The 26,566-nt window shown below is 44.8% G+C and overlaps 1 protein-coding gene across 1 annotated transcript in view; it reads right to left on the bottom strand.

Annotated features, from left to right (window-relative positions):
* The window catches only part of Pdgfrl (platelet derived growth factor receptor like), a 52,674-nt gene that overhangs the window by 8,116 nt on the left and 17,992 nt on the right, over positions 1 to 26,566 (bottom strand). Inside the window, exon 3 of the mRNA XM_013351973.2 lies at positions 3,264 to 3,415. Within this exon, the coding sequence (XP_013207427.1) occupies positions 3,264 to 3,415 (152 nt within the window). The remainder of the gene's footprint in view (positions 1 to 3,263; positions 3,416 to 26,566) is intronic.

Below are 26,566 nucleotides of genomic sequence, written 5' to 3'. Positions count from 1 at the left end.
TGCCTTTCTAATGTGTCCAGTGTATCCCTGTTAAGAAACAGAAAATCTGCTCTATTTGTAAAGAGCAGATAATATTAGAGACATCTTTTGAGTGGCTGAGAGGGTGCCACAGTGGTAGGACATTTTTCTGGGATGTTAGAAGGCCTACATTCAGTTCCCACCACTGCAAGAAAATAAAGATATTTTGTGAGTTGTAAGGTTTTGCTGAGTGCGTGATCTGCTCCACTTAGCAAAACCAGAAGAATGTGAGCAACTGGAATTTCAGGATGCAAAAGTCGTCTTATTTCTTGTTGTAAAATACGTGCTTCAGAATAAACGAATTTATCAGTTGCTCTAAAAGTATTTAAAAAGCGGGGTGTGGCTCAATGGTGGAAAACTTGTCTAATATACGAAAGGCCCTAGCTTCAATACTAGCGCATGTAAACATGCACGCTCGCGCACACACACAGCAGTAGCTTCCATCTGTTAAAATATGCTGAGGTTCCTTTAAAAAATTATAGGTTACATACCCCTACAAATATGCTTGGATCTACTCATGTACCATAGTGCTTTAAAAACTAAACACACGGGTTGTATTTTTTAAAAGTCAAAGCTAATAGCCTATAAATTAAGATACAAATTACAGCACATTCAGTGTTTAGTAAAATACTCATAAATATGGTCTCACCACATATGAAAATCATTGCCCAAGTATTTCCGTTGAGAAAGCCCTCCCACTGGTAGAGAGCTCTCCTTGATCTGTCTGGGTGGCAGTTGCACGCCTGCCCCTTTGAGGACAGTTTATTGAGCTGTCTACTTAGGATTTGAATTCTTTATGTATGTTATCCTTCAGTGTTGGGGGTGGGGGAGAACACAAACCTGCCTCCTGGATAAGAGGAAATAAATGTGGCAGTTACTTAGTCAAACATTACACAGATTAACAACAGGCAGTGCTCCAAAAGAGATCTCACAGTGTTTGCCATCAAACACTAGCAAACACACAAACATCACGAATGGCAGATGCTTCTCCATGTGGGTAGCTGAGAAGCATATGTTCCGAAGGAATCCTGTGCCAGCAGCGGGAAACCTCAGCTTCTGTGGCAGCCCATCTTGGCTTTCCAAAGCCACCCACACTTCAAAAGACAAAATGATAAACCCTGTCCTGGAAGTCTCTCCCTGGACTTTCCGAGAGTTGAGTAAAGCAACAACATGATACCACCTCCCTCTCCCGCCTGCTTCCTCCCTCGCTTCCTTTTCTCGACAGGTTCTCCTGTAAGACCAGGCTGGTCCTCGAACTCACTGTGTAGTGAGGGTGATGCTGAACTTCTGATCCTCCCATCTTTTCCTCCTGTACACTGGGATAAAAGGCATGCCCCACCACACCTTGTAGATTATGCTGGACTAGAACCCTGGCCTTTGAGCATGCTAGCCAAACACACTGTCCACTGAGCTATATTCCCCAGCCCTGACTTGTCCAAAGTTGAAACCGACATGTTTTAGCTTTCCTTGGCTCACAAGAGAACTTTAGGAATTTAAGAGGAGCCACCTGCAAAACTCAAAAGAGCACTCATAAACCCTATCCCATCAACCTTTAACAGCTCCAGTGAAATCTTCAGATCAAACCTAACACTTCGGAAAGACAGGGTAGTGCTCATCTTGGCAAAGAATGTTCACCTGCAGTTTCAATATGAAATTCATCAGAAAGACAGGGGAGTGCTGATCTTGGCAAAGAATGTTCACCTGCAGTTTCAATATGAAGTTCATATTCATGAATAAGAATAAGAAGCTGTTATCCATCTTAATTGTTTGCCTTTTCCACACTTTGCCACATGGCATAGCACAAAGACCACACAGATATGAAGATTTTACAGGACTTCCCATGAGCATCCATTAGAAAGTCTCTGACAGTCACAACTCGGCTAGCTAGTGTCTACCAACCAATCCATCCATCTACTATTTTGTCCTAGGAAGGGCTCAAGGCATAACAGTGGGTTGTGGCTCAGAAAAATGAATTTGACTTCTTAATAAGCTACCACAATTCCCTGAACACTGCAAGAGCCATCTTGCCCTTTTAAATTTTGGCATCCATAGTTTCTAAGACAAACATGATAAGATAGTTTCAATTCCTTTCCTTGGGATGTCACACCTGTGCTGAAGGACTGGCCCTGCTGCCGAGTCTTCTTGCCGTGGAGGGGCTATTTGAGCAGGAAGGATAATTATATGAGCAGTTGTTAACACACTGATTAATGGCTAGGATATAAGATCACTGGGTCATAGGAACATAATTAAGTACAGACCTGTAGAGCAGATTGACTTGGAACTTAGACAAGTCTCATGAGTGCCTCTGTCCAGATATTTAGAAATGGCTCTGTCTTTCCCGAGATGCGTGGCACAACAATAGCACCAAGAGTTTGTGTGATTCCTACGTGTTGTCCCTGACCTTTGAACCTTGCTGAAGAACCTCATCCCCCAGCATGAGAGCTCCCTAAGGTGAAAGAAGGCTGGAAGACAGTCTTCAACAAAACCCCAGGCTTTGCCAGTGCCTTCCTGGCACCACATGGGAGGAGGGGCTCTCCAGCGTGACCCGTAGGTGTCCTGGGTCCTCTCATGGTCTCAGATGATGAGACAGAGACGACAAGGGTTATAGACACTTCAGCAATCCTGCTCAAGTCTCAGCTCCTGAACTCATAAGAACCAGTATGAGGCGATCTTTAGCAACCCCCACCCTGCTGCTCTGGGGGTTCCAGAAAGAGCTGATCTCAGGACTGGGATGAGCAGACCAGGGGCACTATGCATTGGGACTCCATGGCGATGGAGACATTCCTTCCTATGCAGCCCACTATGAGAACATTTTAATTCCATGGGTCATAGCTGAGTACTCTAAGGCAGTGTGACCGAAGAGATGATTTTTACATTGTATTTAATTAATATGCGGTTATATTTAAGTTGCTACAAGTGTCAAGTGGTTGCCCTTCTGGGCGGTTTAGGCATAGACCCTGCTTCAAAGAGTTCTGTGTTTAACTCCTTGTACCACTCACCTACTACAGGACTTTCAGAATTTTCTTCACCTGTCTACACCTCATTTCACGCCTGGAAAAGGAGCTCTGGAAATAAGTGTATTTACCCTCAAAGACTGTCTTAATACTCTGTCCTGTGCCTGACCAATGGAGGATTTTTTTGTTTTTTAAAAAAATAGTTTACTTGGTATTCTGCTTACAGTGGGAACCCGAGTTTGGAGGCAACATTAGCAGTTCAAATAGTTCCGTCATGTACCAAACTTATACCTGTGAAGAAGATGTAGGTGGAGCCTGTTCTGGTCTCGTCTCGTCGGCAGATGTAACCGTTGCACAGTTGCCCCCAGCAGCTGAATTCACCCGTGTCAGCTGAGGTGGAGTTGGCCAGAGTCAGTTGCCCATAGCGCTCATTCTGCTTCACACTGGAATTTCAAGAGAGGTGGGGCATCATGGCAGGTCAAAGCCTGGCCAGGGACCTTCCAAGTCCTGGCTTTCTGCTTCGTTGCTTCCATATGTAAACACCCCAGTGACCTGATGTGGCCTCTCAGATGGCAAAAATAATCAGAATTGTATTTGGTGGGTAGAGAGAATAGAGTGTGTTGGTGGGGGGGGCAGAAAAAAAAAAGATTTTCCTAGCAGGAAATAATAAATGATAATTATATCATTTATTTTTTTATCAGAGGAAAAATTCTCTTTGGTCTCAGAACTGGGATTTCTAGAAATAAGATCACTGGGGGCCTTAACAATTGAGCCAAAAAAAGCCTGGGACTGGAGCTTACTTTTTTAAAAAGAAATGGGCTGAAAATCAAACAACATAGATGAGAGCACATAGTATCACAGCCAATACCCTAAGACTCTTTCAGCAATAAGTTCCAAGTTTGGAATCTTAGAGATATTGTATAACTATATGAAAAATAAAACATGCTTTCTCTGCTATGTGGGGGAGGGCACACCTCTGAAGATGCATTCAGGCCCCTTGGACTTTCTGGCTTTTACTCTGGCCTTATCCTACTATTTCTGTTTTTATTTTGCTCTTGCGCTTTTATCTATCTAAGTTGACTGATAAGAAGTTCTGAAACCCCCCAGTTCCTTCCTGAAATAAGAGACACATTATTACTGAACAGTAATATCTAAACAGTTCCATCAGCCAATTGTTCTGATAACTGTGTTGTGACAGAATCCCAGAAGCATTGTCTTCAGAGCGGATGTTCCCCTGCGGCTTAGGAGCCTCAGCATGTGTTGCCAAACAAATGGTTTTAATCCAAGCGCTCATCTCAGATATCCAAAGGCTTCACACTCCTCGGGATCCACATAGCTTTCTGACGGAGCGGAGAGCCTCCTGTTTCGTCTCTCAACAATACCAGCATGAGCGCAACTTTAAATTTAGCACATCCAAATCATCTGGGTGTTGGGTCCCACACACAGCCCCGCTCTATCTCACTGCTGGGTGGCTTACTGCACCCACCAGGCCTGCCTAGAGGGGGCTGTATACTCCCACCCCATCACCTCTCTCCTTTAAACTGGACGGAAATCTCTCCTCCGTCAGGAAGCTTCTAATCACAACAGACTCTCAGGAATCTCCCCCGCTTTCTCCGAATGAAGTAGCTGGCCCCTCTGATACCCCTGGCTTCCTGTTATTACACTGGAGGCTGACAAGGAAAGGGACGGTACCCTATTTGTTTCATAGTCTCAGAGAGAGAGAGAGAGAGAGAGACAGACAGACAGAGAGAGAGAGACAGACAGAGAGAGAGAGACAGAGAGAGATCTGTGCCCAGTACACAGCATGGATTCCCTAAATACAAGTGAATTGAAGCTGAAGTGGTACACACATTGGCCATGGAAAGAGCTGAAAAGTCAGGCACCTCGGCTGGATGTTTGGCCGACAGTTTAAATATAGACTGTCCCCCGAGTCCCTTGTGATTACAGGCTTAGCTCCCAGCTTGTTACATTTACAGGGAACAATGGAAGCCCTAAGCATCAAGGTCTAGTGCAGTTCTCCGTTCTGGTCACTGGCGGTGCCCGAGGATGGTGACACTTTTGCCCTTTCTTCCATTATTTTTATGGCTTCCTAGACACAAGGAAATGGCTTTGACCCATCGTGTACCGTCACCATGATATATCACTATGAGTGCTGTAATGTGCTACCCATGAGCCCAAAGCGACGGGGTCAAACAGTCAAGAGCTCAAAGTTAGAGAAAACTTTGAGCTGAAATAATAATCCTTTCTTTTTAGTCCTGCCAGAGCAACAAACTCAATAGCAGCTTAGAACACAGAGACTCAGAAAAGTGACATCCCCGAGACACACAGCTGGGGACCAGCTAAACAAGTCACCGAAAGTCACTTTGTGTACTTAGCTTGTGGTAATTAGATAATAAACTGCGTATAGAGTTTTCATGCCATGCGCCCTGCTCAGTGTCTTATTCCAATTATTTCTAATTATACATAATTGTAGGTTCAGACTAGCTATCGTGAGTACTGCTCCAACAACAACCAACAATACACACCCAACACCGGGGAGTGTTCGCGCAGCAACTGAAAACCAGTGGGCTTTAAGGAGGATTGCATTAGGAGTCAGGAGTTAAAACTGACGACCATGACAAGATTCAGGAATGACTAGTCAGGTTCTCACAACAAAGGGGGTGGGGGGTTGAAGAGGTCAAAGGCAGCCATGAAGCTGGGCTTGTATAGGTGGTAGAGAAGGAAGTAGGGACCCGGGGAACAGCAAACCACACCAGGATTGCCGAGGGAAGTGACGGGGCCACCACCGTGAGGGGATGAACAGGCAGAACCAGAAGGGGAAGGGTAGAAAGAAAAGAGAATCCGAGACATTGCAGCTATTACTACAATGAGGAGGTACCTAGGCATGGGCACTGGAGGATATGGAAATCCATGAGCAGGGCCAGGGGTTTGCAGCTGGCTGGCTAAGAGCAGCAGAATGAGATGCATCAGGAATGGCCTCACAATGCGAATCTCTGTGTTAGAAAGGACTGGGAATTTGAATTTGTGATCGGAACCATTGAAGGATGTTGTAAACAGACTGAACATTTGTTCCCCAGCAACCCAGACCCGCATAATCACAGAGAAATTGGATTAATTACAACACTGGCCAACGTCTTAGGCTTCTTACTGGCTAGCTCTAACTAATTAAATCAACCCATTTTTATTAATCTGTGTATTGCCACAAGGCTGTGGCTTACCGATGCAGCATGTTTTCCATTCGGCAGCTATATGACTCCACCCTCTCTCTCTCTCTCTCTCTCTCTCTCTCTCTCTCTCTCTCTCTCTCTTCCAATTTTCCCGCCTGGCTTCACTCTGCAAGCCATTGGCTGAAACAGCTTTATTCATCTACCAATAAAAGCAATACATATAAGGAGGACATCAGGAGATACCCTGAGCCTATGGGGCTGGCAAGATGGTTTAGTAATTCGTATGCCTGTATCAGAAGACCAAGTTTCAGTTCCTACCACCCACATGGCAGCTCCCAACTGTCTGTACTCTGGTTGCAGGGTATCCAACACCCTCATCTGACCTCTGCAGGGACTAGATAATCGTGACTTGTATATACATGTATGTATATGTACTTATATACATACAGGCAAAATACTTGTACAGATAAAACAAATAAAAATGGATTAATTTCAGAGGATAAAAAATGGCAAAGAGAAAAGAAAATCAAAGTCTCCTCAGGAGACATGGACACATGACATTTAGATACATGAACTCTGCAGAGTGAGAACCAGCTAAAATATGAAGGACTTTCTCTGGGTTCAGCCGTTGTTTGCATAGTGGCAGAAAGGGAGCAAAACAGGCCGGTAAAACCTAACACTGGAAGGGAATCCAGCCGCCACCATGATCAGCGTGCTGTATCTTTAGCAGACTGGGGGCAGAAGGAAGGAAATGCCCCGGAAACATTTCTGCATATTTCCACCCCCTCTTCTATGCAAACCTCATAAAACAGGAAACCAATTATTTCAAAGGCTTACAGTTCAAATGCCTGGATTTAAAATGCTCGGTTCTACTAGTAGTCCAAGCATCAGGCTGCCCAGAGAGTTAGGATATTGGCCAAGTCCGCGGGGCGCCAAGCATGTGTCATGAGATGGGGAAAAGCACAGCTGGGCCCCATACAACACTGTCTTTGTGGAGATGCTTCATGCAAAGGCCCTTCTTTTTCTCTTGTAACCACTCAACAACTCTGGTGGAGTGGGAAGGGAGGTGGGAGTTAAAAACAATCGTCACAACAAAGGTCCCATTAAATGCTTGAACAAGAGCATCCGGCTGAGCTTGGCTGAAGCTGCTCTGAGCACCCTAACACATCAGCTTATCTCAGGTACTTTTCTTTCAAACTGACAATTCTGACCTTCTGACCTAGAGAGTAATGGAAAAGGCCAGGATTTAAGGAGCACTAGGTCAGTGTTTAAAGCTTTTGGAGTATTCATTCAATGTTTATGACTTCCTCCCATTTGTATTTGTGTGTGTGTGTGTGTGTGTGTGTTTTCTGTCCCTATTAGTGGGGGTCTGAAGCATCCTGAATTTGGTCCAATTTACTCTCTTTTAGAGTGTGCCAAGTCACAGAGATAGGCAAAAAGAAAGGAGCTGACACCTCCCCAAAATAGGGACTATCGTGCCATTCACCTGAGGCGGGGACCAGGTAACAATGGTGAGTCCCTTCCCCCAGACTCTATAAATCACAGGCAAGGAGTAAGCTGCGGTTTACAAGATAGCTATTCAGTGGTTCCATATGTACCTAGGACTGTAAGCTAAGCTGGAGGCATAAGAGTGTAGGGGGAAGATGCCAAGATTCTAGAGAATGCCTTCCCTCAACTTCTGTGCAATGAGTACCAAGGTAGTTAGAGGAAGGTGACCAGAAACACCCTCAAAGACTTGAGGGGTCTTGGGAACAGAAAAGGATGCTAACCTGTACAAGCAGGGACCAGGAGCCGGGCATTCAACAAAGGAAAGCAATGTCCTGAGAGGAGTGAAAAGGAAGATGAGTGTCCAAAAGGGACAAGCATGGCTGGGGACATCAGCAGCCATTCTGTGAAAGAGGCCATGTCCTGAGAGACAATCACGATCCGTGGATCCACACTGACCGGAGTCAAATTGTGACCCCTTAGTGACCTTAGTACTTCCGAGCTACCGTTCCTCCCTTCCACACGCTGTCTCTATCCACCCCTGCAGATCTGTGGTGAGAACGGTTATTAATAGCTAACCCATGGCACGCTGGGCACTGCACTGTGCTCTTTGCATGAACAGCAGACAGCACGGCCTCAGCTCAGAGGACAACCCTTAACCTTTCAGACTGAACAACCATGAGGTTCCGGGCTCCTTTTGATCCTCACGGCTGCATTAGCGTGAAGGTGCTAATATTCCCAGAAGGTTGGAGAGCCAGCTCCTCCCAAGCCCTCCAGCTGGCCCTTTGTGTGTCTAAGCCAGTGTCACACGGGCTTGATCGTGAATGCTCGTAAGTGAAAGGTGTGGATTTTATCCTACCAAAACAAATCGCACTGATGCAAATCCGACCAAGAAATAGCCCCTTCAGCCCGCTTGTAAAATCTGTTAAACACAGCCACCCCACTCCACAGTCCCAAACACCCATACACGGCACGCAAAAACTTGCATGATCTGATGAAGTCAAATTATTAGTAGAAATTAAACAAAACAAGTCACCCCCCCCCCATTCTACTGAAATCATAACCATAGGAAAACATATCCATTGTTAAGTATCTACCACATAAAAGAGAGTCCCCGAGGTACATGTTACCATTTCTCTAACCCATGAGATGGTGGTGATTAAACCAAAAAGAATAAAACTTGGGTGGTGTTTGGTATGCTGGGCACGCTGCTGAGTCCTCTTCCAACCATGCCTTGGTTTTGATGAAGCCCTGTGAGGCAGATGTCATCCTGTGTTGTAGCTGAACAGCGCAAGGCAGAGTAGTTAGGACACTAACTGAAGGTTATTCAGAGCTGGAAGCTCCGGATAACAGGAAGCTCCATTTAAATCACTTTCCAGGGTCACTCAGCTATGTAAACTCTCAGCCTCGGACACTATTTTTAAGATGGCATAAAATCAAAGTCAAAAGAAGCAATTAAACACCCGCATTCAGCATTCACATCAAGATTAATTAATTGGTTGCTTTCTACCACATGCAAGAAGCTGTGCCAAGTACCAGTGGAGATAAAGACGCGTGTGTGCCTGCTAGTCTGCATTTCAAGCGTTTGCAAAGGGCCTGTGTTTACTCTACGTCTCAACTGAAGAATGTGTCAGAAAAGAATGACTCCGTGATATGCTGGGGATGGTGTCACATGAACAGAGCTCAAATTCTTGGAAACAGACAGCCGGGGAGAGCATGCTGAAGCTGTCACCACAGTTATGGTTTTTTTTGTGTTTTTGTTGTTTTTTTTTTTTATTTAAGGAAGAAGTTCTGCACATAAAAACTCAACAGAGAACCAAATACACAAACTAAGGAACTTCAAAGTAAACTCAGTTCTAACGTCAGAAATCTGGGTGGAAGAAGGCAGCAGAGTGCTTAGCTTATAACCTCAAGGACCCATGTTTGTCCCCAGAACCCACGTCTACAAAACAACAACAACAAAACCAAGCTAGCTGTGGTGGAAGGAAGTTATAATGCCAGCAGAAGGAAGGTGGAGGCAGAAGGACAGACGGATCCCTGGGGGCTGACTTGGGTGAGGGCCAAGCCAGTAAAGGATTTTCTCATAAAAATCAAGATGAAGGGGGAACACTCCTGAAATCCACCACTTACAGTAGCCCTCTCGCTTACATACACACAATACACATGCCCTCTGTCTTTCTTACTTACACACACACATTCTCTCTCTCTCTCTCTCTCTCTCTCTCTCTCTCTCTCTCTCTCCCACTGTCACATGTAAAATAAGGCTGAGCTCATTCAAACTGTTATCAGCTACTCATCTTTAACCTTTTAATCCATATCTATAATTGCCCACTATGTATCTGTCAATCATACATGAATCATCCATGTGTCATCTATCTCCATGTCTGGAACAATTCCTGACTCTTGTTGCATAACTACAGTATTTCTGTCCCAACAATGGCCCATGGGAATGTGTGTGAAATGTGACATTGGACTTTCTTTTACCCTGTCTTATGCCTGAGTCTGTCTGTTACCCAGAAATGACACTGGAGGACAATGTGTGTGACGTCTCCCCAGGCCTGCAGCTTCTCTGTGTCTCTGTCTCTTTCTGTCTGTCTGTCTCTTGCTCCCAAGTCCTCTCGATGGCATTGGCCAAATCCTGAACTCTATTCCAGGATGTTCACCCACCACTTTGCTAGCCTACTTTATCACTGCTGTCTCTTTGTCACCTCAAGCTGAGCCTAGGCCTCTAGGATGATGCCTTAAAAATGCATGAAGCTCAACACTGGAAGAGGACACCAACATAGGAAGTGGGCATCAACCCTGCCTCCATAGGAACAGGGCATTTGCTACCTCCAACTGTAATAGTCAGAAAGGGTTAAAGTTAGCTAAACCTTCTATGGCATCACCCTGTAACACAGGATACATAATTTATAAGGTGTATAAACATTCGCATACATGTAGAAGGAAACATGTAAAATCCTACACTACAGAGTTAACAGTGGATATTTGGACTTCCGGCGGCCCCTTCAAACTTTGCGACAGCTCTTAGCTTGGTGTTTATATCTTTGGGAAAGATTTTCTCTGGGTCCCAGGTTGTCTTCCCACTGCAGAGGAGGCTGAGACTGACCTTGAATTTTGGATCCTCCTGCCTCTACTTCTTGAGTGTTGGGATTACACCATGGCCCACAATGCCTAGTTTTATGCAGCATGAGTGATGAACCCCTGGGCTTTGTGTACATCAGGCAAACACTGTCTCCATGGGGTGACATCTCCTAGCTTGTAAATTTATAAATCAAATGAGCATGCACTGGTGTGTAATAAGAAAAGCCACCACAGACGCAGGATGAGTTAAACCTCACAAAACCCCTGAGCAGAAGCTCTGTAGACATTGGACCTTGCGTACTTTAAATATCTGGAGGTGACCTCATGTCACCTTCTTAGAATATAAATTTCCAGCAGGCAGGGCCAACAGGAATTCCTTCGGTGGCATAAAAAAACCTCAGGATATCACTTATGCTGGTTACAAAAATAATACCCGTTGATGTGCCAAAAAAAATGATGAGTCCATACTCGAGTCGTTCTCACGCTGCTCGGGGCTTCTGTGCACCTCAGGCTGCCTGTACTTCCCTGAGCTTCACCCCAGCCTCCCAGGCTTCTCTGCCTCTCACCCTTCTGGTCTCACCATGTAGAATAAACTCCTCAGCATTTCCACAAACAAGGAAAAGCTCTGCTCATTCTTCTGGGAGAGGAGCGAGACAAAAGACAATGGAGCAAGCCTCTACCACCCTTGTTAGAAAAACAAGCTGAGGATTTCTGGTGTGCAAGGCCACAGTGAGTGTATTATGGCCAAGCCAGAATAGCGAACACAGAAGCTGTGGGGCGCCTGGGTCCATTTAGGCACCACACAGAGTTCATACTTTGGAACAGGCTCCCAGTCTCTCTTAAAAAACATTTTAAGCATGTGCTCACTCTAATGCCACTGTTCTGGTGAATCTCCTGAGCTAGCATTAGAAATGAGAAGATAGAGAGAGGCTGTGGTAGTGTGGAAAACTTGGTCTTAAAACTAGTGCAGTTTTAACAATTGGTTTAGTAAACATAAAAGTAACAGGCTTCACGTACTTTGATCACATTAGTTCCGTATTAATTTTTCTTGACTCTTGTCCTCCCAATTTCTTTCTTTCTTTTTGTTTAGTTCGATTTCACATATGAGAGAAAACAGGACTCAGGCTTTCTTTCTGAGTCTGGCTTTCTTCACTTAACATGATTCTCTCTTATTCCGTCTATTTTTTCTTCTACAAATGACAACATAGCACCCTGTCTTATGGCTGAATAACATATGATAGTTTACAAAATAAATTACGTTTACCAGAACAGAACTGCCACGTGGTTCTGCTATTCCATTCCTGGGAGCCAAGGTCAGCACACAGGAGAGCGCGGCACACTCATGCCCATTGTGCCGCTGCTCAAAATCGGCAAGTCGCGGAAACGGGCAGGCGTGCCCCTCAACAGATGAGTAAAATCTGCTTTCCCACAGCTCTTTCTGCACCTGAGGCAGTCTCTTAACAACCTGTGGGTTGAACCTATGTATTTGTAAAACGTAGAGTCCAGGCCAGACTGCATATCGTAATTTTCATCCTACCTCTTCCCCTATCTTATTTCCAAAGACCTGATCCTCTTCCAGTGCAGAATCCTTCCCTCACACACATCTGTCTGCATCCAGTCACCGCAGATGACGGGAGAAGCAGCTTACCAGCAGCCTCACACGCTCACATTGCTGTTTTGAAATTCTGCGTCTGTGCTTTATGTCTTTTGGTTCATAAGCTGTTTCTGGTTGGAGACAGTTAGGGGACTCCTTATACGTAGATAATCACAGTCTACCGAGTTCCCCTGAGCCAATACCTGTCCATCTCAAGCTGTGACACACTTGCGGCTACCCCCTTGGGGTCTCTCGTCTGGATGACTGCCACGGTCTGCTCGCTTCCCCAGATGCCTACCAGCCAGCTGTGCTATATCATACTATTCGATGAGCCACCTATTTTGTGCCATTCCACAAGTCACCTTGGTAGATAAATACAGGAGAGTGCATTCTTTCAGTTTTGGTTGGCTCCCCTCGCCTGGTCTTAGCTACTGGCTGGAGTTCATAAAGAGGATCAGTGGTGAGCAGGAGATGGCACCGATCTTTTATTCCAAGGCCAATGAGACACCAGGATTACCTTGTGCTCTGAGAGAGAGCATGGTGAGGCCTTCGGCAGCACGGCTGACCCACAGGGAAATCGGGATCCAGTCTAAAAGGCAATCAAACTAAAGGGTTCGAGGAGCAAACGCCGAATAAAGTCAGGCAAAAGGATCCCGAGGCCACGTGACAGAGCAAACACATTGGGAATACAGGTAGAGTGGGAGACCCTGGGCAGACAAGGCACCAAGAATTCATAGCCAGTGTATCGTGGATGAATGGAGCTGCCAGAGAAACTGAGTCCAGACAACAGACACAGAGTTCTGACATCTCGATCTGTTCTGTGGTATATCATTCTGAACAGTTATATACCACGGGACATAAAATTCTTCATTTTATAACTTATCCTTTATTCCCCTTTTCTTGCCTTTCTCTTCACAAGCCCTTTAAATGGTTTTACTTAGACTTCACATGTTGAAATACTTGGCAAAAACGTTCATACCACAATACCACCAATTTTCATTTTTGCAAATGAAACCCCAGACCTCAGCCACATGGAGACATATTTGTTTAACCAGGATCCTATTAGGAAACTATGTACGGTCGCTCAGTGACACCCAAACCATTTTCCACTGAACGGTGGCCTCCAAGATTGTCATCTGCAAGAGCTTTGCGATATTCCTAGCCTGTCTTTGGCTTGGCTCACGGACTTGACTTTACCACCGTCGTCTTTTTAGGTTGCAGTGCCACGCAGAGCATCTGCAATAATCCCACCTAGGCTTCCCAGAATGTTCAAGAAATGAGAGGATTTGTTTAACGTTCTTTTAACATAGAAAGTTAGCAGAAAAGATTTCCTCCTTCCTTCAAGGGTACGTTGCGAATGGAGGATTGGATTGCTGGATCTCCCGGGAACCGTTCAGCATTCTGTGGTGCTGTGGACTGTGCTAATCATCCTTCTCTGATTGCGGCAAAATGCCCACGAGAGTCAGCTTCTAGCGAGGGAAGGTCTGTTTTGGCTCTCAAGTTAGGCTTGGTCCCAGTGAAGAATGCCATGGTGGGAATACATAGCAAAAATTACTTCATGGAATCTAGAAAGTTGAGGGAGACAGAGACGAGAGAGAGAGAGAGAGAGAGAGAGAGAGAGAGAGAGAGAGAGAGAGAGAGAGAGAGAGGGAGAGAGAGAGACCGAGAAAGAGCGACCGAGCATTGCGCACACACAGAGGAAGGGGGAGGCAGGCTGGGGAGAAGAGACAGGATTCTCAATGGCCCCCTTCAAGGACTCGTCTCTCATAGCCTAATTTCCTTTCACTAGGTCCCACTTCCAAAGGTCCCAATGGTACTATCGACTAGACACCCAGCCTTTGGTGGTACTCCAGCATGAACACCTAGTTTGTAGGAGACGGAGAGACGAGACTGAAATCTTTTCCCAACAACAAACATTTCCTGTGCTTTTTACCTTGTCGGGATACAATAAAACAAATAAAAATAGCTCTGCTTCACTGAGGGTTGCTGTGTAAGCCGAGGGCTTGACAGGCATGACCTCATTCTGCACTGGAAACAGAGAGGAGTCTGGTTCTATTATTGCCCTCCCCCACCCGTGCCCCGAATGGATCATAGCTGTTTTTGCTGCACCGTGAGCACTGTCAGAACAGTCAGTATGCCCAGAGAAGATGCGTGCCCTGCCTCTAGGGACGTGTAGGGGCCCGTCCTGGTGCCATAGAATGTTCTACCTTCAGGGTGGGGAGCATTATTTTTAATCCAGGATGGAAATACACTTGAAGACAGGTATTGGTTGCTGGCTACAGCATACACTTGTTTTCTTGCCACACTGAGGACCTCATTCAGCATCTTGTCTACGCCAGACATGCACCCTGTGGCTGAGCTCCACACCCAGGCCTTGTGAACACTTTCAGCTTGTTCTTGTTCTAATTGTCTTTCGGTTCCTGTGATAAAACACTCGGATCCAAAGCAACTTTGGGAGGGAGAGGCTTCATTTCTGCTCACAGATTACAGTCTCTGGTTGAGAGAAGCAAGTGTAGGAACTTGAAGCAGAAGCCATGGAGGAACTCTGCTTGCTGGATCTCTCTTGTGCTTAGCTGCTTTCTTATTTAGCCTTTGACCTTTGCTCTTATCCTAAGGATGGCTGGTACCCATTACAGTGGGGTGAGGCCTCTGCATCATTAAAAGTCAAGACAGTCACTTAGGAGGCAGAAGCAGGTGGATCTCTGTGAGTTCGAGGCCAGCCTGGTCTACAGGACAGGAACCAAAAGCTACTGAGAAACCCTGTCTCGGAAAAAAAAAAAAAAAAAGTCAAGACAGTCTCCTGCAGAAATGCCCAGAGGGCTCTCTGGTATAGGCAGTTCCTCAGTAGGGACTTTTTCTCCCAGGTGACTCCAGGCTGTGTCAAGTTGCTAACTGGGATCGTCTCTGGACTTGGACCCAGCATGCAGCTAACTCCGCATAAGAAGAGAAATGGAACCCACATCACTTCTTATTGGTTCTGCCAAGAAAACCCAACTTTGAAGAAAGTCACTTTGAACTTAAAATAAATCCACCTACCAATATGGATCTACTTAAGTGCACCAAGGTGTGTACTGAAAGACAGTACAAATAGTAAAAGCTGTGCTATTTTTTTTTTTTTTTTACACCAAACTAAGACAGACGGGGAAGGAAGAAACCTCCCTCTCCAAACGCTCCCTCACATTCCTTTCTGTTAAAATGCCCTTCGGATGGATTCCATTCCCTGTGCACACAGGAGAGCGAGCCTGCCTGGCAGACTGGCCAGCGGCCCACTGTCTGCTAACCCGGCCCACCCTCCTTTGTGCTGGCTGTGGGTGGAGTGAGCAGTGCAAAGTGCAGCCAAGTGGAAATACAGAGGCCTTCTCTTCTAGGAGCTATTTATTGTTCTCAGAGGAACCAGCCGGTCAAAGAGCCCTGAGCCCCACCCACTCCTCCCAGCTTCCAGCTCTTGACTGAAAAAAATGTTAGTATCCCACCAGACCCCACAGACACATCCTGAAGGATAATGCTTGCACCCTTATGTTTTTCCTTTAGAGCAGGCCTAGGATACATTATCCTGTCAGCCAACTTGTTTAAAAACGGTCTCACCCTGTGAGGCTGTGTGGCTCACAACTCCTCCGGCTCCAGGAGTGATTTTATTTAACCCTTTGGCCCACACATTACAAACTTCTTGCTTTGTTCTTGCTCTCGGCAGAGTGCCAAGAATTCTCTTCTCCCCACCTGAAGCGTGTGATGGCAAAACTGGGAAAGGACATGTTTACGGAAAGGATGGAGTCAGACTAGGTTGATGCCCCTGTGGGAGCTTATCAGATGATCTGGGAACATTCTTATATTAGAATCTTTCTCTGTGTCAACAAAAAGAAAATTAAATCATTTTCCTTCCTGTCTTAGGAAGGAGCACTAGGCCTAAGAATGTCTCCAGCCAGTCTGAGAAAAACAAACGTGCATGCATGGAGATAACAGCAGTCACCTGGGCTGGGAAGAGGTGTGTGGCTTATGTATTCCGCACTCAGCGCCCCCCCCCTTCTTTTTGGCGTTTTTTTTTTCTTTCTTTTTTTTTTCTGAGACAGGCTTTTGCTGTGTGCCCATGGTCACTCTGTAGACCAGGCTAGCCTCTTCCTGAATGCTGAGATTAAAGGTGTGTGCCACCACTCCCTGGCTGCCTGTTTTTATTTTTGAGACAGGATTTCTCTATGCCCAGAACTTGCAATGTAAACCAGGCTGGTCTTGAACTCACAGAGCTCTACCTGCCTCTGCCTCCCAGTGCTAAGACTAAAGGTATGGGTGCAGCATATGCATATATGTGCATATGCTTATGTATGCAAATAGTAAAGTTCATAATCATCTTAGATGCCACTCTAAGTTCTCCCAAATGGCAGAGAGGGCTGGCATGGCATGCTTCCTGTGTGCCTCCTGGCATAGCCTTCTGCTCCTGAGTAATTTCCTCTATTGCCTCTGACCACCTCACCTGCCACACACTGCCCCTGCAGTTACAGATAATCTTGCTTACCTTTAGGTAGTTCCTGCAGGCTGGCCCCTCTTTCCAGAACTTTCTGGTTAACTCAACTGTCAGATATTGGTTTGCGGTTTCTCACCCCCCTCCCAGCATTTCCGTTAGCATCGTGCACATTATCCGTATTAAACTGCTTAGTCAACAGCCTATCTTCATCCAGGGTGATGAGTTCCATGACCACAGCCTCCACAGGACTTTGCACATTTAGGAGAGGTTTTTAAAAAGTGATGGAAGAAGGGCAGGGTACAGAGAGGTCGGAAAATGGTGCGTGCCGTCAAGGGTAACAAACACTGATTGGTTTTCAGGTGACCCCTTTCCAGCCTCAAAGAGCTGGGCTATCTAAGCAACTGAGAATGATCCATTATGGAAGCGATAGCCCAGTCCACCCTGGCATCTGAAAATATAGATCCTGCCCCATGCTGTTACAGCCTCTGTGCCTGTTCTTTTCAGCCATTCAGTCCTCACTTGAAATCGGTTACTGAAGACAGCTGTAACCCTGATAAAGCCTGCCACCTAGTGGGCGTTCTGATGATGACACGTTTGGCAAATGACGCGTCTTCCATCTTAAACTTGAAACTAGATGTATTATAATATACTCTTATCCTAGAGTGTAGCAAGTATCTCTCTCCTGAAGCTGTCTTTCCCAGGCTGAGAGTGACTTGGATCTAAGTTTATTCCCCTTGGACCTATCACAGATGGAGGACGGTGGCAGCTCAGGAAAACAGCCCAAATTCAGGACTCCCGATGCCCAGCAGCCCTAGCCAGCAATCTGAGAGTCATTTTCACACTGCAGTAAAATGGCTAGATGCTGAAAGGGCAGGGAGGGAGGGAATGAGTGGTGAGTGGGTTCAAAACTCCGGTTAGGCGTGGGGTTTGGCCTTTCTGTGTAGCGCTCTAGGTAAGGAGACTGTTGGGTAATGTTTTTTGCTCTATTAACTTTTGGGGGGGGGTTCCATCACCCAGCTCCCAAATAAATCATACACAAAGGCTTATCCCTAGTTATGAATGCCTGACGTTAGCTTGGCGCTTTTTTTTTTTTTTTTTTTTGCCAGTTTTTCTTAAATTAGCCCATCGGCCTTTTGCCTCTGGGCTTTTACCTTTCTCTTGGTTCTGTTATCTGACTTACGCTCTCGCTGCGTGGCCGGCCGGGTAGCTGCGTGGCCGGCCGGGTAGCTGCGTGGCTGGCCGGGTAGCTGCGTGGCTGGCCCCTGACGACCTCCCCTTTTGTCCTCTCCTTGCTCCTGGCTCTCTCCTCCCAGAGTTCCCCTTCTATTTCTACCCTCTGCCTGCTAGCCCCGCCCATCCTTGCTTCTGCCTCATGATTGGCTGTTCATCTCTTTATTAGGACCATCAGGTGTTTTTCTCGGGCACAGTAACACAGCTTCACGGAGTCAAACAAATGCGGCGTAAACAAAAGTCACACACCTGAAAATAAGATTCCCCAACCGTGACTATGGCTAAGGACGCTGCACTGGAAGAGTCACAGTAGATGGGAACATTTTGAATGTCCTCGCCACAAAGAAATGAAAAAACGGGAGAGGTGGTGAACATGTTACATGTTCTGACTTGTGTTCTGACTTGATCAACACACACACTGTACCTCCACTAACATGCCCTGTCATACATGTCCTAGTAAACACCAAGGCTTTGTGTCTAACAGCATGGGGTGTCTTCCAGAGGCCTGAGGTTCAATCTCCGGTAGTACCCACTCGGCAGCCCCCTCCAGTGCCCCGGGATCTGCCACCCTTTTCTGACCTCTGCATGCACCAAGCAGATACATGATACCCATAAAGACAAAAGACTCATACTCATAAAAAAAAAAAAGCATTCAGACTTCAAAAACAACAAAAGTCAAACATGGTAGCCCATCCCTGTTATTCTCAGTGCTTAGGACTTTGAAGCAGGAGGATTGCAGTGAGTGTGAGGACAGCTTGGATACAAAGTAAGGCCTTGTCTCAACTTTTTCCCCAAAAAGAACAAGCAAGTAAGCAAAGAGCAGGGGGAGGCAGGAGACCTTAAGTAAAATCACCATGAACTTTTTGTTATTGTTGTTGTTTGTTTGTTTGTTTTCCAGCTTCAGTGATGGGCCTGGAGATATGGCTCTGTGGGTAGGAGTGCTTGTTACACTCTTCACTGGAGTTTGGAACCCAGAGCCCATGGAACAAGTCAGGTGTCCCATAAAAGCCTGGAGCTGCAGTTCTGAGGGATTAGATGCCCCTTTCTGGCTGTTATGTGGACACACACACACACACACACACACACACACGTAAATAGTCTTTAAAAGTTAAAAAATTCAGTTCAATGACCTTGTTCCAGAGTCACAGGTGGCCTAACTCTAGACCCACTCTCTCAACTCCTGACCCCAGCATCACTTGCTCGCTGAAGAGCTGCACTTGCTGGGGGGCACTCTAGGGGGCGCCGAGGAACACCAAGGAAGAGACCATCACTGGATGTGGATGTGAAGGGAGCAAGCAACCCAGGAAGAAGCAGAACAAGGTGATGTTAAGAAACTCCAGGGCTCCGATTCCTCCAAGAATTAGGGAATGTCCTCATTAGTTGAAAGAGGAACGGAGGTTAGATGTTTAAGGACAGAAAAAGTTGGGCTTTGGTGGTGTGCGCCTGTAATCTCAGCACTGGAGAGGCCGAGGCAAGAGAATCATGAGTTCAAGGCAAGCCTGGGCTACCTATCAAGATCCTATCTAAGAAAAACGGGAAGAAAATTGTAATAAACAAACAATTCCCCTACCAACAAGATAAAAACAGAAGAAAGAAAACATGTTTTTGTTATGTACAGTGCATCATATATCAATACATGCATCATGTCATATACATGTACTTCATATTACATGTATGCATCATGTTATATATATCATATACATGTATCATATATCATATACATGCAGTTCATACATAGTGCACACATACAGTAATGCATCCATCACATAAATGCAGTTTATACATATAGTGCATCTATGCAATGTACTCATACAGTGCACACACGTACAGTACATAGATGCCATACATGCATACAGTACACACAGTGCATACACAGTACAAACAGTGCATACATGCAGTTCACACAAGACTATCAGTGTTGTGTGAGTGGGCGTGTCTCTGCAAACTGTCTTCTGAGACTATGAGGACATTAAAGGTATTTCCTGATTTCTGGCATGAGACAGAAACCATCCTAGGTGTTAGGAATTTGGTGAGCAACCAGCTGTGGTATATGAAGAGGGAGGGTCTTTCTTTTTTGAGAGAAGATAGGTACAAACATCAGACTACAGAAGTATAAATCAATTAAATAAGCTTGCATACACTTCTAAGAAAGAGGAAGAGATGTCCTTGGATCTTCTATACGGGAAATTGACTGTGCCCAGTTCTCTTGCTCATGTTAGTCTTCATCACCATTAGTTACCCCCCACAGATCTGTGTGCTTGGGAAATACACAATTTACTAAGCATCTTCCAGAATTGACAAAAGAATTTAAGAAATAAACACCAAGGACATAAATCAACAAATGGGCCAATAATCAGTTTTCATGGTAAGAAATGTAAATGGCCAGTTACTAATTTTTTAAATGTGTTCAACAGTCCTAGCCATTAGGGAAATACAGATCTTTGGTTTGTGATGGTTATTCTTGGTTGTCAACTACATCTTGAATTAACTAAAACCCAAACACCTGTGAGATATTTTTTTTCCAAATTAAATCATTTGAAGTGTGGAGACATTTTTAATCTGGACATTTGAGGTGAGAAGATCTGCCTTTAATCTGGACCACAGCTGCTGCTGGCAGCCTCTATAAAGGACATGGAGAACCCTTATGTCACGCTTAATTGCCAAATTAAGCAATAGCAAGGTCATAATTATACCCAACCTGAATATAACTATCCCATGTACAATACATTATATCTCTAACCACATCATAATTATACCTATTATAACTATCCCTCATACAACTGAAAACACATTATAAATTTTAGAATGGGTGCTCAGTGTCCCTTGAGGGACATTCTTTTAGTATCTCAAACCTAAACATGATAATCACTGGTATTCTCTTAACCGATGTTACATTACTCCATAAAAAATGGAGGAAAGAAAACACAAATATCTATACAAATGTATTTTTAAAAAAATATGACAGAAACAGGTCAATTATACATAATCCTCATTTCTGCAACTGGTCACATGACCTTAGCTGGTATTTATTACTTCCTTCCTTTTGTACCCATTTTGTATCTCCTACCTTCAGTGAGCACTTCAGCAGATCTTGGCTATTTTCCTGGAGAAGTGGCCCATGCCTTCACTCCTAATGGGTCTATGCCCTTTTACATCCTGCCTGGATTAGGTTGTTGTGGTTTTCTATAAACTTTAGTCACAGGACATGGTAGCACCAAGAGATGCCCTAAAGGATCTAGTATACTCCAGACACAATAATCTTTCTTACTTCCATTATGGAGAAGCAATTCAATTTCCCCATGGTAATCTGCATGAATAGCTCCTCTTAACACTGTTATTTCTTTCTGGGTCTGTTGGTTTAAAAGCATCAGAAGCCCAAAGTGGCCAGGGGGAAGTCAGAATTTCCAATTTAATAAAATATTTGTTGTGATTCCTGGCAGGAACACTCCCTCCTCTGGAAACAATGCTTCCAGGCCAGCATAATTTAAGGTTGAGGGAACAGTAAACAAAAAATTTTCTAATGGGTCCCTAGGGGTTATCATGTGTGGAACCATTCCTTTTCCAGCCCTTGATTCCTGGACTCATGAACCCTAGCTATGGGAGAAGCTACCATATACTGGGTGCCGATTCAAAGCATATACCACCTTCTCCAACCCTTCAGAATGCTGACACCTAATTGGCACCACAACTGTGTCTTCAAAAGACCATCCCAGCTTTCTACCAGGCCAGCTGCTACAGGCTGGTAGAACATGGTAAGACATTTACACAAATACCTTTACAAACACAGGCTTCACAAAATATGACGGAAATACTCATCATGTTAATTTAAATGTCATTTCGGCAACTGGTCATGTGGCCTTAGCTGGTGTTTATAACTCCATGATTGTGGACTCCCTGCCACACTTCTCTGACTGTAAAGTGAGCCCATTGGTTAGAACACTGCTGAGGGTGTAGAATACCATCCAAGGCAAGTAAGGCGTTCTGTAAATTCACAGATGGCAGTTTTGGCAGAAGCATTACTGCAGACAAAGCAAATCCATAACCAGAATAAGTAGCTACTGCAGTAAAGCTGATGAAGCGTTGCTGTCCTTTCCACGGAGGAATGTGATCCAATGTAGTCAACCTGCCACCATGTCATTGGCTGGTCACCCCAGTTGAATGGTGCCATAGCTGAGGCTCAGTGTTTTTCTCTGCTGTTGGCCAATCTGGCACTCAGTGGCAGCCATAGGCAGCTCAAACTTGGTGAGAAGTCCATGTAGTTGAGCCCATGCGTATTCTTCATCTCTGCCACCATGGCCACTTTGTTCATGGACAATGACAAGGAAGGCTGGGGAAAGAGGCTGAGTTTCCACAGAATGGGTCACCCTATCTACTTGATTATTGATAAACTCCTCTACGGAAGAAAGTCACCTTCTGGTGAGTATTTACATGGGATATGAGTATCTTCCATCCTTCACCCATTTGGAGAGATCTAGCCACATACTACTTCCCTAAATGTCTTTATCACCAATTGTTCAATCATTTCCAAGTCCCTGACCATCCAGCCAATCCATTGGCTACAGCCCATGAGTAAGAAACAATCACACATCTGGTCATTTCTCTTTCCAATACATACACATATATGACAATGTGAACTGCTTGACGTTCTGCCCATTGTAAAGAGCTACCTTCACTGGTGTCTTTCAGGGTTGTCCTGCTATAACTGTCCACTTCTGGATGGTGCCTACATAAGATGAAGGACCATCAGTGAACCAGGCCCTAGTCTTGCCTGCCCCTGGCAACGGATCATAGGGAACACCCATAGGCTAACACTGCATGCTTTGCAGCAGATACTATTGTAATGGGAGTAGTTTGGGCAACTCCTTATGTAACTTGCTTGTGCCTTCAGGACCCACTAAGGACCAATCATATATATAACACTTGATAATAGATTGCTGATATGCACATCCAACTTTATGGCTTCTTGGATCAGCTCATGATGGGCGGTTCAGCTTGCATGGTAACTTGGTGGCCCATTGTCAAATGTTCAGTTTTCACTAAGGTCCAATAACAGTCTAAGAGCTGTCTCTCAAAGGGAGAACAGTTGTCTTTACATGATAGTAGAGCCTTGCTCCCAAATCCCATAGATGTCTATCACTCACCTATACGGGGTATGCCACAGGCTCCAGATAGCATCCCCTTCTGCCATTGGCACGTCAAGTACTACCAGGTCTACTGCCTCATATGGTCGTAGTGGTAGGGCAACCTTCACAACAGCTTGGCCCTTGAAGAGCCTTCTCATGTTCCGGGCCCCACACAAATGTAGCAGTTTTCTCAGTCACTTGGTAAATAGGTTGGAGTAACACAGCCAAGTGAGGAACATGCTTTCCAGAATCCAAATAATTCTACTAAATGTACTTCTTTCACAGTCGTGAGGAGCCAAGTACAATAACTGATCCTTCTCCTTAGAAGGACTGTATTTGCATGCCCCAAACCACTGGACTTGTAAGCATTTCAGTTAAGTAGAATGCCCTTGAATTTTGGTTGAATTATTTTTCATCCTCTTATGTGTGCATTGTGTTACAAACAAGGACATAGTGGTTGTTACCTCTTGTTCACTTGGTGCAATCAGCATAATGTTGTCAATATAGGACATTAAGTGTGATATTTTGTGGAATAATGATCAAGAGCCCTTCAAATAAAGTTATGACACAGATCTGGAGAGTTAATATATCCTTGGGGTAGAACTGTAAAGGTATACTGCTGGCCTTGCCAGCTGAAAACAAATTGCTTCTTGTGGTCCTCATGAACAGGTACCAAGAAAAGGACATTTACTAGATCAATAGCTACGTACCATGTACCAGAATATAAATAAATCTGATAAAGTAAGAACACCACATCTGGTACAGCAGTGGTGATTGGGTTACTACTCAACTGAGTTTTCAATGGTCAGCTGTCATTCTCCATGGCCCATCTGTCTTTTGCACTGGTCAGACAGGAGAGTTAAAGGGAGATGGGGTGGGAACCACCACCCCTGCATCTTTCAAGTCCTCAATGGCAGCACTAATTCTGCATTTCCTCCAGGGATTTGATTCACTATTTTATTTTGCAGAGACAACTCTAAAGGCTTCCATTTAGACTTTCCAACCATATTAGTTCTCACTCCACAGGTTGGAAGATCAGTGTGAGGATTCTGTCAACTTCGAAGTATATCTATCCCAACCATACATTCTGGGACTCTGGAAATAACTACAGGATGAGTTTGGGGACCTACTATTTAGTCGTACTTCAGCCAAAACTCAATTAATCACTTGATCTCCATAAGCCCCTACTTAACAGGAGGGCCACAATGTTTCTTGGGGTCTCCCAGAGCATCAATACAGAACGAGTATCCAATAAGCCCCAGAAAATCTGATTGTTTCCTTTCCCTTGGTGTGCAGTTGCCCCTATAAAAAGCTGTAGATCCTTCTGGAGGCACAACTGGAGAAAGGTTAACAGTAATAGATGTTCTATCAAGGTCCTTCCTCAAGGGAATGTGGTCATTCCTTCATTTGTTTAATAACTTTTCCACTTAAAAAAGACCATTAAACATCAATGCAGTAGGCTTCTTATCTATTCCATACCTAGAAACACCATGATTGATTAGCTGGTACCAAAGGTAATGCCACCATAAGGTTCACTTTACCTGTTCTGACTGTTAAGAATTAAGTCATTGTCAATATTGCTTTGCCTACACTGCCCATTAAGATAACAATCCCTTTGCCTTGGAGACTCAGTGCTGCCACCTGGCTCAAAGCCACTTTGGGCTCCAATTAAGCCCACTGCATTAACTTATCCAACTGAGAAACAGCATCTCCAGCCCTAAGGGATGGCACAAAGAAAGGGGTGACAGCACACTTGAGGTGTGCTGGTGCCCCCTCACCATTGTGCCTCTTCTAGGATTAGCTAAAGGCGTGTCTTACTGACCTTCGAATTACGGTGGATTAGGTTTCACACAGTATGCCGGTTTACTCTAGCACTGCAATTTCCCTAAAATTGTTCCTTTCATCAACACAAGTCAAGGGACAGCAGGCATCTCCAACTCCTTTTCAGATAGCCATCTTTCGATAAATGCTTCAGCCAACAGTTCAGACTTTTGACATTCTTTTATCAAACTCAGTGCTAGTTTCCATATTAAACCCAGAATCTCCACTCAGTAAGCCTGTATCAAGAAACTCAGCCTGATCCAGTTTGATATTCCTTCCACCATTATGCCACACCCATAAAATCCATTCTTCTACTTCAAAGAATCAGCAAACTCATTAAGCCCTTTAGGAGTGTAGCCCACTTCATGGACTACACATTCCACCTCCCTCCTAGGAGCCTGCTTAGCCTTAAGTCTGGTTATAGGTCTAGGGACAACTCTTCCTGGGCCCTGAGTTGTAAATATTGTCTTGCCTGGCATATCCTTTAGAGAAGGCCACTGCTGGTAAGGATTAATTTCCTCAAAGGAGGAAAAGGCAATTGTCTTCAGTAGGGTTATTGTTGCTATGGTTAAACACCATGGCCAAAAGAAACTGGGGGACAAAAGGGTTTACTTCACTCACAGTTTCATATAACAGTTCATCACCCAAAGCAATGAGGGCAGGAACCCTCACAGGGCAGGAACCTAGAGGCAGGAGCTGACGCAAAGGCTACAGCACAGAGGGGTGCTGCTTACTGGATTGCTCCTGTGGCTTGCTCAGCCTGCTTTGTTATAGACCCCAAGACCACCAGCCCAGGGATGGTACTACCTACAGAGGGCTGGGCCCTCCCCCATCAATAAATAATTAAGAATATATCCTACAGGTTTGCCTAAAACCTGATCTTAGGGAGGCATTTTTGAAATTGAGATTCCTTTCCTTCAGATGATGTTAGCGTGTGTCAAGTTTGCATAACACTAGCCAGCACAGCAGTATTTCAGAGGATGGGGCGAGGGTAGAGAAACTACTTCCTCAGGTGAGATAAACTTCTGAGGATTTGAGGGTCACAATTCTCAGTCTCAATATGGTCTTCCAATTCATCTCTATCCCAAGTTACAAGATCCCATTCTTTACTAGTTAGTACCTTTACTTTAATTGCTGATACCCTCCAAAACTGGAACTTGAATTTTTGCTGCAATTCAGCCAACTTTATAGGCTTTGGTTTGGTCTTCCTTGAGCTATGTAGCTGCTGAAAGATTATCTTCCAGGGCTCACTTTGAAATGTTTATACGCATCTGGGAAAGGTCAGTCTTATGTCCTTCAGCATATTCTGAGATGCTCTAAGTGGGATAATTTTATTATGGAGCTTACTCTTTTCCCTTGTCATTTTATTCATGAATTCAGGAACAACCAACCAGTGTCATCATTTTCCTTGCTTTTTCAAATTGTCAAAAGTTTTATATAAAGAATCACAAAGACTGCTGCCTCTCACAATCAGTGAATCAGTATAACCAAATACATTTATCTCCTTAAGTTTTTTATCCATCTTTAATATGTCTCTATTTCACACCATGGACTTTTAATACTCTGAGGTTCTAGGAGAGGTTTCAGTAGTTGGAGAGATGTCAGTAACTGTAGGCATTGGCAAATCAGAAAGC

Source organism: Microtus ochrogaster, linkage group LG7_11 (assembly GCF_000317375.1).
Source record: "Microtus ochrogaster isolate Prairie Vole_2 linkage group LG7_11, MicOch1.0, whole genome shotgun sequence".
Classification (NCBI taxonomy): Eukaryota; Metazoa; Chordata; class Mammalia; order Rodentia; family Cricetidae; genus Microtus; species Microtus ochrogaster.
Note: the sequence above shows the minus strand (reverse complement) of the source record. Positions and strands in the feature narration are given on the sequence as shown.